The following is a 17,158-nucleotide window of genomic DNA, read 5'->3' on the forward strand; positions in this document are numbered from 1 at the left end:
TATTTAATTTATTAATAAAATTTTAATTGAAATTAAATCGAATAGAAAATTTTTTTTTGGCCGAATTAAAATGAAATTATATAATATATAAATAAGTTTTGAATTTTAAAATACAATAACAAAAAAAAAAACTAATGCTGCATTGCCGCGTCGTAGAATTCCTCGCTCCTTCTCGAGAGATCTTCCTCGTTGACTTGCACGGATGTCTCGCCTGGAATGGGGTTTTGTTGTCTCATGGTCCTGAACATGGCCTCCCATTCCGGATTTGTGGCCGCTATGACGTCCAAGAAGTTCTCGAGACCAGTCATACGAGCTGTGAACGACGATTTTGTCGAGGCCAACTCGTTTTGTGTCGACGACAGCTGATGTTGTGTCGTCTCCAACACGTCGCGCAGCTGAGAGACTTCATCATCCCGTCTCTGGCCATAAGAGGAAGTCGCTCTCGGAACATCGTTGACGGAACCAATCCCCAACACACGTCCCTTTTTCTTGGGAGCGACCTTAAAAAACAATAAAATATATATTAAAATTTAAATTTTAAAGTAAAATGGAATTAATAAAAAATTTATATAAAATTTACCTCCTCGTAAATTCTATCCACTTCTATTGTGGATAAGACGACGGGTGATCCGTCGGCGGACTCCTGCGCCAGCTGGGTCTCACGCTCGTCAATACGAGCTGCCACATCATTGTAGATCTTCTCAGACTTCTCATCTACAAATGCGCCCGCCTTGTTCTTGTGGGTCCGATCGAAAAGTTCCATAAGAGTCGGTAAACGTCCCAACTCCTTGGCCTAAAAATAGTTAAGAAAATTTTTATTATATATATATATATATATTAAAAATCAAAAAGTTAAATATTTAAATTACGTACCATTTCCAAACGGACGCGGGCGTGTGGCTTTTGGCCTATGTTGCATCGCCCTGTGGCCGTGCTCATCTACCGAGTTACGGGAGGCGGAGCAAGACTGGGCGACTCTCATGGCATCAGGATCCCTCCAGTAACGGATGAGGCCATCCCACACGTCCGTGGTGATGGTTGTGGGTTTGCCCCGCTCATAGCCCTTCACGATCCAGTCACCCTTCCAGTTGGAGACCGTGTCCAACAAACGTTTCTTCGCCTTGTCGATAAACTCTTTCCGCACCTTCTCAGTGACCCCCATGGACCAATTAAATTTTTGCTGCAAAAAAAAAAATATTAATAATTAGTTTAGAAAAATAAAATTTAAAAAATATAAATCAGGAATAAATTGTAAAAACTTACAGCGTAAATCTTGAACCACGTCCTTCTGATGTAGATCGGAGTGGATTTCCAGTTGGGATGTGCCATGGAGAAGTAACCTTTAATCGTCTCGGTTACTTCTGTTGCAAGGCAGTTATCAACCCCAAACCTGGAAAAAAAAAACAAATTCAAAGTTTTAAATATTTATTAAAGTCACAAATGAATTTTAAAAAATAAATGTAACATACATACCAAAGTGTTCCTTCAGGTCGGTCGGGGTCTATGATCGGTAAGCCTTCTCTGCCTGGCAAACCGAGAATGTCCTCAACAGTGTACTGAGAGTAAGGACAACTCGCTGGCACCATCAAATCAGCATGAACCTGATGGGCGGGCATCTGAGGAGGCACATGAGGAGCTGGCATCGGAGGAGGAGCTACCGGAGGAGGCACATGAGGAACTGATGGCGATGCCGTAGAAGAAGGCGAGACTCTCTGAGAAGATTGAGTCTCGGGGACGGTCTCCTGCTGACCCGAAGAACCGGGAGCTGAAGAAGAACCGGGAAGTGAAGGCGGGTCTAACCGACTACCCGGTGGACCGAACATCTGCGAGTAGTGAGCACTACGCTGGTGTCTACGAATAGTCTGCAAAATTTAAATTTCTAAATTAAAGTCAAGAGTAAATAAAAAATTATGAACAGTATTAACTACGTAATTAATAAAATGAGGAAACCTAAATTTTGTAAACTAATTTCGTAAACTAAATTCCCTAAACTAACCACCTAATCTAAATTCCCTAAACTACTTAGAGAGGAAAGAGAGTTACCATGTTGAGAGGAAATGGAGAGGCTGTAGAGAGGAATTAGAGAGGAAATGAAGAGGGCTGCGGTTTCGCCTATATATAGGATTAGTGTTCGTCGAAAATTCGTCGCAAAATAACGAGGAAAGACAGAGGCCCGTCTTTCGTTTTGTCGCAAGGCCCAAGCAAATTAACGAGGATATACAGAGGCCCGTCTTTTATTTAACGTCGTTCTTGCGATGATTTTTGTTTTATCATCGATTTTACGTGGGCCCGTCTTTCGTTTCGTCGCAAGGCCCAAGCAAATTAACGAGGATATACAGAGGCCCGTGTTTTATTTAACGTCGTTCTTGCGACGATTTTTGTTTTATCATCGATTTTACGTGCAAATAGCGAGGCTTTTTTTGCTAACCCCTAAAATCTTAAACCCCAAACCTCAAACCCTATCTTTCTTATCTCCAAACCTCAAACCCTATCTTTCTTATATTTCTTATCTAATACTTCATATATTTCTAACCCTTTAACTTCAATATATATATTTTTTTGAATTTGAAAGGTTTAATACGTTGGAAAACAATTTTACAAATTTTGAATTTGACGTATCACACAACAAATCAAACACACGCTACAAATCATATATGAAAGGTTTAAAAACAAAAAAAAAAGAGAAGAAGATATTTGAATACAAATGATGTAGATTTATGTGGGCTACACTTACGTATCTCGTCATATGTGTTTACAATATCTTTCTTCTCTTTTTTTTTTAAGTTTATATAAAATTGAAAATTAATTTTTTTTTAGTTTATATGAAGTAGGATGGGGAGTTTTAGGGTTTGCACATTTGAGGTTTAGGGATTTGGGTTTCATTTTAGTTTAGGGTTTATATTTACCGACGAATTAACGACGAAAAGTAAAATAAAAAAGCTAACCTCGCTCATTCCACGTAAGTTAACGAGGCTCTTACGACGTTTTGGTCTTACGTGGAATAAGCGAGGTCCGCTTTTTAATTATAAATCGTCTCTTAGTCCACGTAAGTTAACGAGGCTCTTACGACGTTTACTGTTACCGTGGAATATGCGAGGTAATGTATTATAAATCGTCGTAAAATTCCCGTGAGATAACGTGGAAAGTACGACGACTGTCTCTAAACCCCTAAAACGAAACCCCAAATCCCAAACCACATCTTCTTTATCTTCTACTTCATATATCAAACACTTCTATCCTTTAACCTCAAGCAATTCATTCTAATCCAAACCGAAAATTATAAAAACACAATTCCTTTACTTATAATTAATGTCGATATCTTATTTATAAATAAACTCCCATTATCTTTAATTATATATAATAAATCAAACTCATACAAATATGAAATACATTAATCGGATTCATCGACATTCTCGTCATCACTTGAAACATCATCATTTACATGAAACTCGTCTTCAACAGCTTCCTCCGTGGGATCTTCGGTAAGATCTTCATACTCGTGATTATGCGGATCAATGAGAAGGATGTCATCAATTTCTTGTTCAGGTTCATGAACTTCATTTATTTGTTCTTCTTGCAATGGTGGTTCTTCTCCTACGATGATTCGTCCTCGAGGTGTAACTTTGATCACGGCTAACCAATTTATACCCGACTCTCTCATCCGTGGGTATGGAAGGAAGCTAACTTGGTCTGCTTGTGAAGCTAAGATGAAGGGCTCGAATTTGTTGTACCTCCGGCCACCGTTGACATCTACTACACCGAATTTGTTCAACCGAACACCTCTATTGACGACGGGGTCGAACCATTCACACTTGAAGAGGACGCATTTTAGCTTCAATATCCCTGGGAATTCGACTTCAATAATCTCCGTCAAGATTCCGTAGAAATCTGTTTCTCCTTTCACACAAATTCCATAGTTACTGGTTGCCCGCTGTTTACCATACTCATATGTGTGAAAAGTATAGCCTCGTGTGAAATACATCTGTGATGTGGTGACCTTTACAAGTGGAGATTGAATTACTTCGTGTAACCACTTAGGATAATCTGCATCGTCGTCATAATCAACCTATTTAAAAATAAAAAGAACGTTGAAATACAAATCATTCATGTATGAAAATTTTAAAAGTATTTGATTAATACCTGATTCTTCAACCACTTAACAAAGTGTTGATCTTTTCTTTTGTCTACGTCACTTGTGGATATACCAGGAAATGTTTCTTTGACTTGTGAAACAAACATGCTGTAAATTCACATTTTACATGAATTAATCTCTCTCAATTATATAATGTATACTCAATTTAAGTTACCTTTCAAAATAACGCATCAATGGATCCTCGCAATTGAGTAGAATATAGGTGTGTGCACTATGAGCGTCTTCTTCACTCGACCACCAAACCTGTTTTGATTTCCCACCAAGTCGTCCAATCTGGCTAAAGATTTCTGGAACACCAACAACTGCATATGTGGGCGCAACGCCACCATCATCATATCTTCTTGGAGCTCTTCTTCGGGTACGTACTTTTGACGCAAAGTAGTACGATGTGAAGTGAGAAACTTCTTCTGTCAAACTTCCAGCAATTATAGAACCTTCAACTTTGGCGAGGTTCTTTGCTTTTCCCTTCAAATATTTCATGGCTCGCTCGTACTGATACATCCATCCGTAATGTACCGGTCCACGAAGCAATGCCTCATATGGGAGGTGGATAGCTAGATGCTCCATCACGTCAAAAAAGCCTGGAGGAAATATCTTCTCCAAGTTGCACAATAAGATAGGAATGTTCTCCTGAAGCTGTTCTACGACTTCTTCTTTAAGAGTGCGTGTGCTCAAATCCCTGAAAAATGCTCCAATGCCTATTCCAAAAACAATTAAACACATTGTTAGTCAAATACTATTATTGTAAACTAAACCAATTTAATATTATTGTCCTATTGTAAACTACCTGCAAGTGCTTCATGTACGTTTGTTGGAAGTAGCTCCGCAAATGCAAATGGCAGAAGTCGTTGCATAAAGACATGACAATCATGACTCTTCATCCCGGAGAACTTTTGACCCTTTTCAACACATCTTGAAAGATTTGAAACATACCCATCAGGGAACTTCACTTCTGATGCCACCCAATTGAACAAAACCGACTTTTTTTCTGAAGACAATCTAAAAATTGGAACGGGAACTTGGCCATTGCTTTTTATATGTAACTCACTTCTTGAGCAAATATCCGGCAAGTCCAACCTCGATTTTATGTTGTCTTTTGTCTTCCCTGGGACATTCAATATTGTATTCATGATGTTCTCAAAGAAATTCTTCTCTATATGCATCACATCAAGGTTGTGGCGCAGAAGAAGATCCTTCCAATATGGTAACTCCCAAAATATACTCTTCTTGTGCCAGTTGTGATGAACACCGTAAGAATCAGGCATATTACGAGGGACATGCCAATTACCACCCCAGCGAACTGTTTCGTTAGCTCCGTAGTAGTCGATTTGCGCTTCAATTTGTTCTCCAGTTAGATATGGAGGAGGAGTGTCTCTCACAACCTTTTTGTGCCTAAACAAATTCTTGTTTCTTCGGTACGGATGGCCAACTGGAAGAAATCGACGGTGACAATCGAACCAACTTGTCTTTCTACCATTCTTCAGTTGAAATGCATCTGTCGTTCCATTACAATATGGACAAGCTAATCTCCCATGTGTAGTCCATCCAGACAACATCCCATAGGCAGGAAAGTCACTTATGGTCCACAAAAGCATAGCTCGCATCGTAAAATTCTTCTTCGTTGAGCAGTCATACGTCCTCACCCCTGTTGACCACAAATCCTTCAACTCTTTTATCAGTGGTTGTAGGAAAACATCAAGTGACCTTTTTGGATGCTTCGGACCGGGTATTAATATGGTCAAGAATAAAAACTCCTGTTGCATGCACATCTCCGGTGGCAGGTTGTATGGCGTAAGAAAGACAGGCCACAATGAATATTGTCTCCCTGACATTCCAAATGGACTAAATCCATCTGTGCATAATCCGAGGTACACATTCCGGCTATTGCTAGCGAAATTCGGATGTACTTTGTTAAAATGTTTCCAGGCTCTTGCATCTGATGGATGAGTCATCTCACCATCCGTCTGAGTATGCTCGGCATGCCACCTCATCTTTCCAGCAGTCTGCTCCGATTGGTACAATCTTTTCAATCTATCTGTAATTGGTAGGTACCACATCCTTTGGTACGGTACCCTATTACGTCCCCTTCCTTGCGGCTTGAATCGTGGTTTCTTGCAGAATCGACATTCTTCCAACTTCTCATCATCTCCCCAGTAGATCATGCAGTTGTCGATGCAAACATCTATCATCTCCGAAGGCAACCCAAGACTATAAACCAGTTTCTGAATCTCATAATAAGAATCAGCAGACTCATTGTCTTCCGGCAAATACTCTTTAAATAAATCTGCCCATTCGTTCATGCAACTTTCAGGTAGATTGTGATCAGTTTTAATATTCATCATTCTAGCAGCCAATGACAATTTAGAGAGACCTTCTCTACAACCACTGTAAAGTGGTTGATTTGCCGCATCTAACATTTCATAAAACTTTTTTGAATCTATGTTAGGTTCTTCATCTTCATCATCATGAGCTACGAATGCATCAGTTACCATATCATGAACCCTATCATAATCTACCATCGGCTGATCCTCCTGATGGTAACTATGTGCATTATGCAATTGATGATCAACCGGTTCTTCTTGAAAGTTGCTATTACTACTACTAGCTTCATTCTGATCATAACTATAACCTTCTCCATGTTGAAACCAGATATAATAATTTGGCGTGAAACCTCTATTTACTAAATGCTTCCAAACATTTTCACGATTTGCCAACTTTGAATTGTTACATTTCCTACAAGGACAGAATATTTTACCGCTTTCTTGGGCGAGCGGTGTAGAATCTGCTTGATGCATAAAACGCTCCAACCCAGCAAGATATTCTTTCGTCACTCTCCCGTTAGCATCTCTATGCATATACATCCACCTCCGCAACTCGAAAATATTTCCCAAGCCCGACATTTTTTTCACGTTTTTTTTCTTGTTGGTGTGCTTAAAATTATGTTCAAACCTCCATATATATAGAAAATTTTCGAATCTGGTAGTTGAATTTTGCTAGGAATTTACGACGAAAAATTAGGTTGGTGGCAAAAAAAACGTGTTAAGTTGGTGGATTTCTCGTTCTTTCCTCGTAAGTTATTTCCTCGTAAAAATCATGCTAAAATTACGACGAATTTGCGACGAAACGCATTTTTCTCGGAAAAACCACGTCAACTTACGACGATTCTACGAAGAAAAGCTTTACTCGGTATTTTACAAGGCCATTACGAGGAAACTTTATTTCCTCGCAATTTCATCGTTAAGTCATCGTAATTTCACGAGGAATAGTTTTCCTCGTTAAATTTCCTTGCTAAAACTGTGTTTTCTTGTAGTGATACAAAAGAAATTTTCCAAATGAGAATATGACAAAAAAAGAATGTATAAAGAGAAAATCCTCTATATAATATTCTGAGACAGAAGCATAACTCTCTCAGGCCCAAATCCCGATGCACGACTACCAACCTCAGAAGCATTAACTCATCGCCGCAACCACCCCATCTCCACCGCAGAAAAGCAGAACACCGCCGCAACTAATCCTCTCTGATGACCTAAATCAGCCTAAATCGAAATTCCTTCAGTCAATCGATAGATCCCATCATGGCTAACCCCCCCCCCCCCCACGGATCTTCAGTCAAGGATATCATGCCAGCTCAATCTACGTAGGAAAGCTACTTTTCCGGGTCGAGTGGGAGAGCCGGCCTGAACGTCTTCTTAGCTCGTCGCTTCTCAATTTACCTCCTTCTTGAGGATAGTTCTACAATCTCTTTAAAAATTGACAGTTACTTCAGTTTATCTCAACCCTCAAAGGTTCATAGTAACGATACTTCATCAGGAACCAGTTTGTAGCAAGAATGTCTCACAGATACACTAGATCTGAGAAAGGGAAATGGGCAGCAGACCCGTCAAGATCGGAACGGCGTCGCCCGGTTCGGATCCCACCAAGCGACAACTCAGCCTTGATAGAAGAAAACAAGCTTACCCTCATTGGGAGAGTGACAAACCCAGTAATCCAAAAGACTCAATGGGTCGTCGACTGGCTCATTCAATACTGGAACGTGGAAGGAGAGCTCACATGAAGGGATTTGGGACCAGACCTCTTCCAAATCCGATTCACCTCAGAGGAAGCCCTGCAAACAGTCCTTCGGAAGGGCCCGTATCACTACAAACGTTGGATGATTCTTCTCCAGTGCTGGGAACCAATAGTTTCTAACTCTTTCCCGAGAATGATAGCATTCTGGATCAGAATCCACGGCATTCCGCTGTACTACTGGAATCTGGATACGCTAACAGCCATAGGAAAAGAGCTTGACCCAATTCTGGATAAATATATAGACAACGGCAGAATCAGGGTGCACATCGATGGCCTCAAGAAATTGGAAATGCGACTTCCTATTGAACTACCATCAGGGGAAGTCATTACGGTGGATTTGGAGTATGAAAAAATGGAGAAACACTGCTTCATCTGCTATTCTCTCTGTCACGAGAAAGAAACTTGCCCTCTCAATAGGGACAGATCCTCTAATACGACTTTAGCTCAAGGAATTAGCCAGCATAACACACTAAGGAAGCTGGAAGACCATCGCCGCAGGCATGAGGCTAGAAGATCATCGCCGCAAGCATGAGGCTAGAAGACCGAACTCAACTAGCACCAGAGACAGAACTTGGGAGGCTAAAGAACGACAGCAAGACAGCCAACAATCAGTGTACTCCCGCTTACAAGACCCAGAAAGGAGAAGGTACCAGTCTAACGAGAGAACTCGGTCCCTATGTATGATTTTAGAGAATAGAGTAGGTATTGAGAGATTAAAAGAAGATTAGAGAAGATTAATGGGAGATTTGTAGAGAGATTAGATAGTAATCATGTTTAAGAGTATTTCAGAATCATCATGAACAAGAGAGAGAGTCTAGAGAGATAATCCCAAACTTCTTAATTATTAATCTGATCAGAGTTTACAATATATATGAGGAGGCAACACTAGGATGAGGGTTTCATAAAGAGGCACTATTACAAGAGATAAGGTTTGCTTTAATTCAAACCATCCAATGAGCTTCTTCCTTGTGCATAAAGCTCCTTTTGCTTTATCCAGCTCTTCTCCAGCCTGTCACACGTTCCTCCTCTTCCCTTGCAACGGTCTGATGCCTTAGAAAAGGGAATAGGACTTCTCTTCTTCATCCCAAGTTACCTGGGTAACTAGTATAACTAGTATACTAGGATAACTAGGGTAACTTTGGTTTAACCCTTGGAAGTTACTCGGGTAACTAGTATTACTACGCCATGTAAGGCCTCTTCATCATACTCAACTCCTCATGTCTTTCTCTTCCCATATATTGATCTCATCTCAACACTCCTCCTCAAGCTTAGATTTGTGAAAGTCTAAGCTTGGATAGCCATGAGATCTTCCTCATTAAAAACCTCACCAAGGAAAACCCATTGGGACAAAACCTTGATGAGGGAAAAAGAGTAAAGACCTCATGACTTAGGGGATCAAGTCATTCTCTTCCCAAGATCTATGAGTCCCAATCTGATGTGGATGGACTCCATAGTCTTTTGTCTTGCTGCCTTGGTGAACACATCTGCCAACTGATCTTCACTTCTTGTATGACATGGCAAGATCACTCCCAAGACTATCATCTGCCTCACCTTGTGGTAATCTACTTCATTGTGCTTTGTCCTCTCATGAAACACTGAGTTTGTAGCAATGTGAATAGCCGTTTGATTGTCACAATGCATAGTCATTGGTGTTGCTTGCTCAATCTCCAAGTGCCTAAGAATCCCTTTGATCCATACCAACTCGTTGGTAAGCTTTAGCATAGCTCTATACTCAGCTTCAGCACTAGAGCATGATACAACCTTCTGCTTCTTACTCTTCCAAGTAACCATGTTTCCTCCAATGAAAGTGCAGTAGCCTGTTGTAGACCTTCTGTCTGCTCTATCACCTGCCCAATCAGCATCACAATAACCAACAACTTCAGTGCTTTTATTGCAGCCCATCCATATACCAAGCCCTTGAGTTCCATTCAAGTACAGAAGAACCCTCTCCACCATGCGCCAGTGATGCTCTTTTGGAGCTTGCATATACTGCCTCACTTGATTCATAGCAAAACAAATGTCTGGCCTAGTGATGGTCAAGTATATCAGCTTCCCCACAAGCTTCCTATACAGCTTTGGATCATAGAACAACTTTCTGTCTTCAATCTCCCCCTCACGTGGAACCTTGTACCCACCCTCCATGGGCATCTTGGCTGTTCTTCCTCCATACACACCAGCATCCTTCAAGAGATCCAATGCATACTTCCTTTAAGAGATAAACAACCCTTCCTTGGATCTGCATAGCTCAATCCCAAGAAAGTACTTCATCTCTCCCAAATCCTTTATATCAAATACTGATTTCAGAAACTCCTTGGTGGCTCGGATTCCTTCCTTATCACTGCCTATTATGATGATGTCATCCACATACACAAGCAAAACAATGATGCCTGAGAGAGTATTGAGAGTAAAGAGAGTGTTATCAAGCTCGGCCTTCCTGAAGCCTCTACCATTCAGTGTTGTGCTTAGCTTATTGTACCATGCTCTAGGTGATTGTTTCAATCCATAGATGGCTTTCTTCAATCTAAGAACATTTCCTGGCTTCACCATTCCTTCAAGACCCGGAGGTGGTAGCATATAGACTTCATCTTCTAGCTCTCCTTAGAGGAAAGCATTCTTCACATCCATTTGCCAAAGATCCCACCCAAGGTTGGTTGCAACTGATAGTACAATCCTAATGGTATGGAGCTTTGCAACAGGTGCAAAAGTATCAATGTAATCCTCTCCATAGGTTTGTGTGAAACCTCTTGCAACCAGCCTTGTCTTACACCTATCAATCTTCCCATTAGGTAAATACTTGATGGTGAAGATCCACTTGCTTGACACAGCTCTCTTCCCCTTAGGCAATTCACTCTCATACCATGTATCATTTCTAATCATGGCATCAGCCTCATCATTGACTGAATCCCTCCACTGTTGAATTAGCATTGCTTCTTCATAGCTTCTTGGCACATAACTTTCATCTAAGCTTACCATAAAGGAGTAGTGCTCTTCCGGAAACTCAGCAAAGGAGCACACAACTTGGGAAGGATGTTCCACAACCTGGACATTGTATAACACTCTCGTGATTACCCAGTTTCTCGTGTTTTCCCACTCGGAAGCATCACTCCTTACCCGTGTGCTACTTCTCAAAGGAACTTCTACTTGTTCCTCAACAGCTTCCTCTTGTATCTGGATTTCTTCTCCAGCTTCCTGACCTTCATTCTGAACTTCTCTTACTAATTCATCTCCACTTTGGACAGGAGAATCTGAGCCTTGATCTTCTAGACCTCCAGCTTCTTCTGAGCCTTGATCTTTTAACCCTTCAGCTTCAGATTCACTTCCCCCCTCATGTTCAAAGTGGGATGGTTCTTCAGCGGCCACTTGAGTAGGCTCTTCACGCCTGCTCTAATCCTGGGACACGCCAATACCGAGTTCTTCTAGTATGTTTCTCAAACTAGCAGCTCTATCTGATGGTTGAGAAAGTTCTTCAAGCTCCTCCCAATTCTTCTCTTCATAATACCCTTTATCTTCCATGAACTTCACATTCCTAGACACCAAGACTCTTCTAGCAGTGGGATCAAAGCACTTGTATCCCTTTTGAGATGCGGAATATCCAATAAGCATAGCCTTGGTGCTCTTTGCTTCAAGTTTGTTTCTCATTGTGGGAACCGAAATTCGCACTGTCGATTTCCGCTTAAATAAGGAAAATAGGAGAACCCTAGTTTCCCAGAGGTCCCGGATATCTGCTAATACCACACGCCAAGCAATCAGAACACGAAACGAAAACATTAATAAAATAAGAAATCGAAAAAGAGAGCAAGATAGTTCTTATTCCGAATCTGCGTTTGGCGTTTACAACAAGGTAGGTGTCTGGGCTACGAGAGCTGTAGGCGAGATTCCTAGTTCTAAAACCCTAAGACGGCAAAAACCTAATTGAGTCGCAGCTCGAATAACAAAAACGGAAAAATGCCTAAATCGCTATAAGTGCTAGGTTTGCTCTGAGAAAAGTCCTCCCCCATGCCTCTCGCCTAGAACTCCTTATATACTAGCTCCAAGGTCGGTTCACGCTTTTCCCCTTCTGCCCTTAAGCCGTCATAGCATAAAAATGGAGATATTCTATTTTTCTCCGATCTTCGTAATTATCTTCAAATTTTCGTATTTATCCGCGGAAACTTGACATTTATCTTTTCTTGCGAACCAAGCGTAAACCGTCCCGCGGCTTATGGGTTGTTGGTTAATAAATCGTAATTTGGGCTTCGAGTCATGTCTTAGGTCCCTTTGGGCCGTTTTCCAACTCGAAGTGTTTATTACGGCTTTTTTCGATAAAGAACGAACTTTCTGCGGTTTTCACGATAAAGTTTGACCGATAACTTAGAATGGCGCGGGATCGCGAAATAGGTTCGCTACGGTCTTCGGGAGACAGCATTGAAGGGTAGACGAGAACGCATGGACTAATGTTGTATCGACGTTCCGAAAGAGCTCGGTCGCTACGTAGCGACCGAGCTCCTGCTCGAGCCCGGTTGCTACGTAGTGACCGAGCGAGCGCTCGGTCGCTACGTAGAGACCAAGCCTTGGCTCAGGCTCGGTCGCTTCGTAGCGACCGAGCTCCTGCTCTAGCCCGGTCGCTACGTAGCGACCGAGCTCCTGCTCGAGCCCGGTCGCTACGTAGCGACCGAGCCTTGGCTTGGGCTCGGTCGCTACGTAGCGACCGAGCTTTGGCTCGAACTCGGCTGCTACGTAGCGACCGAGCAGAACGTGTGTTCTGTTGCTGCGTAGCGATCCTTTTCGAGCTCTTGTTCGATGACTCGCATTTCTTCCGCAAAGCTTTTCGTAAAGAGGAGTCTATTACGAAAAATTATTTGTCGAAGAAGGTTTCTACGTTTTTCTTCTTCGGGGATTTGGACGTTAACTTCGTCGTAACCGTTTTCGACCCCAACAGTTAGCCCCCCAGATCGTTGGGAGTGTGGATTTCTAGCGAGGTCCCAATGGGCGGTATGGCGAGTTCGGATGAGACTGGTGTATTTGGGCGAAGTTCGTGTCCAAAAATCCACGAGTAAATAGTAACTTCTCATGCCTATAAGAAGGGAGGTAATTTCTTCACAATCTTCATACTTACCCATTCTCATAGAGAGATTTCTCTTGAAAAGTTCATTTTCTTTCTCTCTATCATTTTTTTCTTGATTAAAAAAGAAAAACACGAGATGTCGAGTAAGAAGAAGAGTTCGAAGAAAGGGCCCTTGGCCGCGAACGTTTCCGGAGAGCTTCCAGTGCCGAAGATGGAATTCGTTCCTCACACGGTAGACCCAGTCGAGAACGAGGCATGGTGGGTGGCGTGTTACGGTTCGATCACGCCCCCCAAAGAAAAATCGTTCCCGGTCATGAACAATCGCCTGGTGGAGGCAGGTGCGCCGAGTAGGAGTACCAGTGAATTCCTCGAGGTCATGCGGTCGTTCTACCATATTTTGGACGCGGTGGAATTCAGGGTTCCCCGTCAAGGAGAATGCGCTAGTAGTCCCCTAGAGGGCTTTTTTACTTGTTACAAGGCATTCGTAGTGCGTTGCCTTTTGTGGTTCCCGATCCCCGAGATCATCGTCCGTGTGTTGGGTCGTTTCGGGGTGGCGATAAGCCAACTGAATCATCTTAGTATCCAGCACCTTGTAGGAATCCTGGTCCTGAGTTACGAGCATGGTCTCTCCCTCAACGTTGATCACTTCGAATCACTTCTTTGATTACAGATCATCAAGGACACGGACACGTACATGCTGGTTCCTCGGAACTTCATGTCAGTGATAAAGGGGTTTACTTCTAACTTCAATTCGTGGAGGAAGTTTTTCTTCTTCGTTCGTGTAGACGCAGCGTCCGTCGAGGATAGTTGTATCCCACTGTTTCGGAGGTTGCCGAATGATTATCCCTTTATCAACCCTCTCGCTCCGTTTCCTGAGGACATTATTGCGATGAGGGATCTGCTCAGGAATGGTCCCTTTTTCTGGACTTCCTTTACGCCGAAGAGGGTTCGAAAGGCGCTGAGGTTTGTGCATCCTAGTCCTGCTTTGGGCGGAGAGACAGGGAGTGATTCCGAAACTGAAGACCAAGGTCCCAATATCGCTCCCGCGATTGCGACGGGTCCGGATCCTTCGAAGGGGAAAGATATTGATCTTGGCGATTTGGAGTTTTCGGTGGATGATTGCACGCTTCCAGGATGGGATCCGAACCTTTCTTTCGGCGATGGAAGCGGTACGAGCGGGGTCCCTATTCCTGACTTTGATGATTTCTTCGCTGGTCTTCCGTCAGGCTTTGATGTTCCTCCGGCCACGAGCGAGTCGGGGAGACCGAGAATTGTTGCGGAAGGATCTTGTATCATTAACGGGGTATAAACTTTAAGATTTCTGACGATCGTTACTTTTTGCTTATAACGTGCCAATCGGTTTTATAGGGTTTGAACTTGCTTGAATCGGCCATTGAGGCGAGCCATAGAGTGGCAATGATCTATCGCTTTAAGGTGGAGAAAGCGGAAAAGGATCTTGCCCGTATGCGAGATGAGATGCTGGCGCGAGACGCTCAACTCGCTCGTGATCATGCCAAGGCTGTTCGTAGGGCGGAACGGAAGGGCAAAAGGGAAATCATCGAGGTGATGAAGACTCGGGCTTCCCAATTCCAGGTTGAGTACGGGAATCTTAAGGGCGCTTTCAACTCGCTGGGTGACTTCCGTGAGTGTCGTGGCTCCATCGGGAGCCTTTGGAAGACGCAGGAGGATGATTACATTTTCGAGAAGGAAATGGAGTTAATGAAGGGTGGCATGAAGGATCATGCTCACGCTGAGGCGACCATTCCTCCGATCGATGGGAAGATTCAGGGATTCTGGGATCCCATCCCGGTTTCCCCTGATACCGTAGAAACTACGACTGATTTTGCCGGCGACGATGAGGAAGTGAACTTTCCCGCGGATGCATTTGGAGCTTCCTTGTCTGGGAGTTTTAACTTTGATCTGTGAGCGATTTGACGGGAAGGAGTTTTTTCCCTTTATCTAGTATTTAGCAGCCGAGTGTGGCCCTTGTTCATATATGTCTGGCCGAGTGTGGCTTTCGAACTTTGTATGGGCCTATTTTGGCCATTTTTTTGTCGGGATTGGCCGTTGGTGGCTCTGAACCCCTAGATCTTTGTTTACGTTACTTTGTTCTGAAGTAAACATGAGTTGTCGTCTCATATTTATCTTCGTTGAGGCATTCAATCTGTTATTTTGATCGAGACGTGAGTTTTCGTAAAAATTATTTACGATTTTTCAGGAACGTTGAGATATGAACGAAGAGACATGTTTTAGGATCTCGTATCGTTTAGATATCATGTCCTTGAGATGTCTGACACCAATGCGATGGGTTTAGGGCAAGACCTAGGTTTACTCTCGGTTTTAAGGTTTATGCGGTGACTAGCCGGCTATCGGTTTTCCTGTTGCGATTTCTACCTGATTCGTACCGATTTAAAGTCCGCGATAGGTTCTCAGCTTATTCGACTTGTATGGTACGAATCGAGCATCTTTCCAGAGACAATTTTTAAGCCAACTGGAAGTGCTAGACCAAAATTTCAGATTTTTTTTTGTAGCGCACTTTCGTCCTTGTGTTGGACGTTTGAAGATCAAAAGAGTGATCAAGTTGCGTTTGTTTAAGACGGCTGATGTGTTCGTCGGGGCCAAACGACGAACGGAGTGTAAGATTTGCAGTGGTCGCGTTTGGACAATTTGTTCGTATCATCTCGATTTTTAACTTGGCGACGTCTCACAGTTATTTCGAAGACTATACGTATATTTCGGTGCTGAAGTGAGATTGTTTTAAAATGGAACGACGCGTATTGATCGTAAAAATTTTTGAAATCTCTATAGAATTTGATTACAATAACGCATCTTTTCCTATGTGGGAGTATACGAGTATACGTACCCACTCCCCCCCCCCTTTTTAGAGAGGGGGATAGCTGAACTCGTTTTTGATGAGCTGCCTACGTACCCCTTTCGAGGATCAAGCCATCTCGTAGTTCTGTTTTGTGCCGTGAGTGTTTTTACTCGACGGTGGTCGCCGTGCTGACCGCCTTGATCGAGACTATTGTGGCTGGGTCAGTGTTCTCTTCCGGATGTCCCGGTTGAGTTGTAATGTCGGCTTCGGGCTCATGTTGAGTTTTTACACCCGAAGCGTCTGTGTCAGCAGACGATGTTAGATCGTCTTTTCTCGAAACGTTGTTGGTCGAAGATTTATCAATCTTCGTGCGTTTTTGGTTTTCCGTTGCAGAGGTCGTCATTTGTCTTAACTTGTGTTCCGCAAGGAAGCACAGTCGCGACTGTTTCTGACATCCCCAGATAGCTGCGACTCCGTTTGGGGTCGGGAATTTGACGCCCAGTTGGTATGTCGATGGAACGGCTTGCATAGCGTTGAGCCATGGGGTTCCCATGATCACATTGTAGATGGCAGGATGATCGACTACCGCGAACTCGGCGATTTTTGTGATCTCCTTGGCCATGACTGGTAGCTGAATCGATCCGAGGGTCATCGATACTTCGCCTGAAAAGCCTGTGAGCGGTTTCGGCATTGGAGTTACTTCTCCGAGATTGATGCTCATTCGATTGAGAGTGTCTCGGAAGATTACATTGACTGTGCTTCCCGTGTCGATGAGCACCCTTCCAACTTCTAGATCTCGTATGACGAGGTCTATGACGAGCGGATCGCAGTGAGGTTGATCGATCCCGCCGGCTTCCTCCTTCGTGAACGTGATCGAGCAACTCTGATCATCTCGGGTAGGCGACCATGTCGGCCAGTTTGCGCTTGACTCCGCCTTCCGCTGGTAAGCCTTGATGGCCGAAACCGTATCGTTGCAGAATTGCGATCCTCCGATGATCATGTTGACTCTACGACGGTTGTTATCGTTCCCTTTGTCGTATGGCCTCCTGCCGCATTTGTCCCCAGGCTGGTTTCTTTG

General features: G+C 43.1%; 1 protein-coding gene across 1 annotated transcript; it reads left to right on the forward strand.

Moving 5' to 3' along the window:
• Window positions 1-8,354: 8,354 nt before the first annotated feature.
• LOC106354574 (uncharacterized protein At4g02000-like) lies at window positions 8,355-8,753 on the forward strand. Its single transcript, XM_013794547.1, has one exon. The coding sequence runs from the start codon at window positions 8,355-8,357 to the stop codon at window positions 8,751-8,753; it is 399 nt and encodes a 132-aa protein (XP_013650001.1).
• The last annotated feature ends 8,405 nt before the right edge of the window (window positions 8,754-17,158 follow it).

The sequence above is a fragment of the Brassica napus genome, chromosome C1 (genome assembly GCF_020379485.1).
Source record: "Brassica napus cultivar Da-Ae chromosome C1, Da-Ae, whole genome shotgun sequence".
NCBI lineage: Eukaryota > Viridiplantae > Streptophyta > Magnoliopsida > Brassicales > Brassicaceae > Brassica > Brassica napus.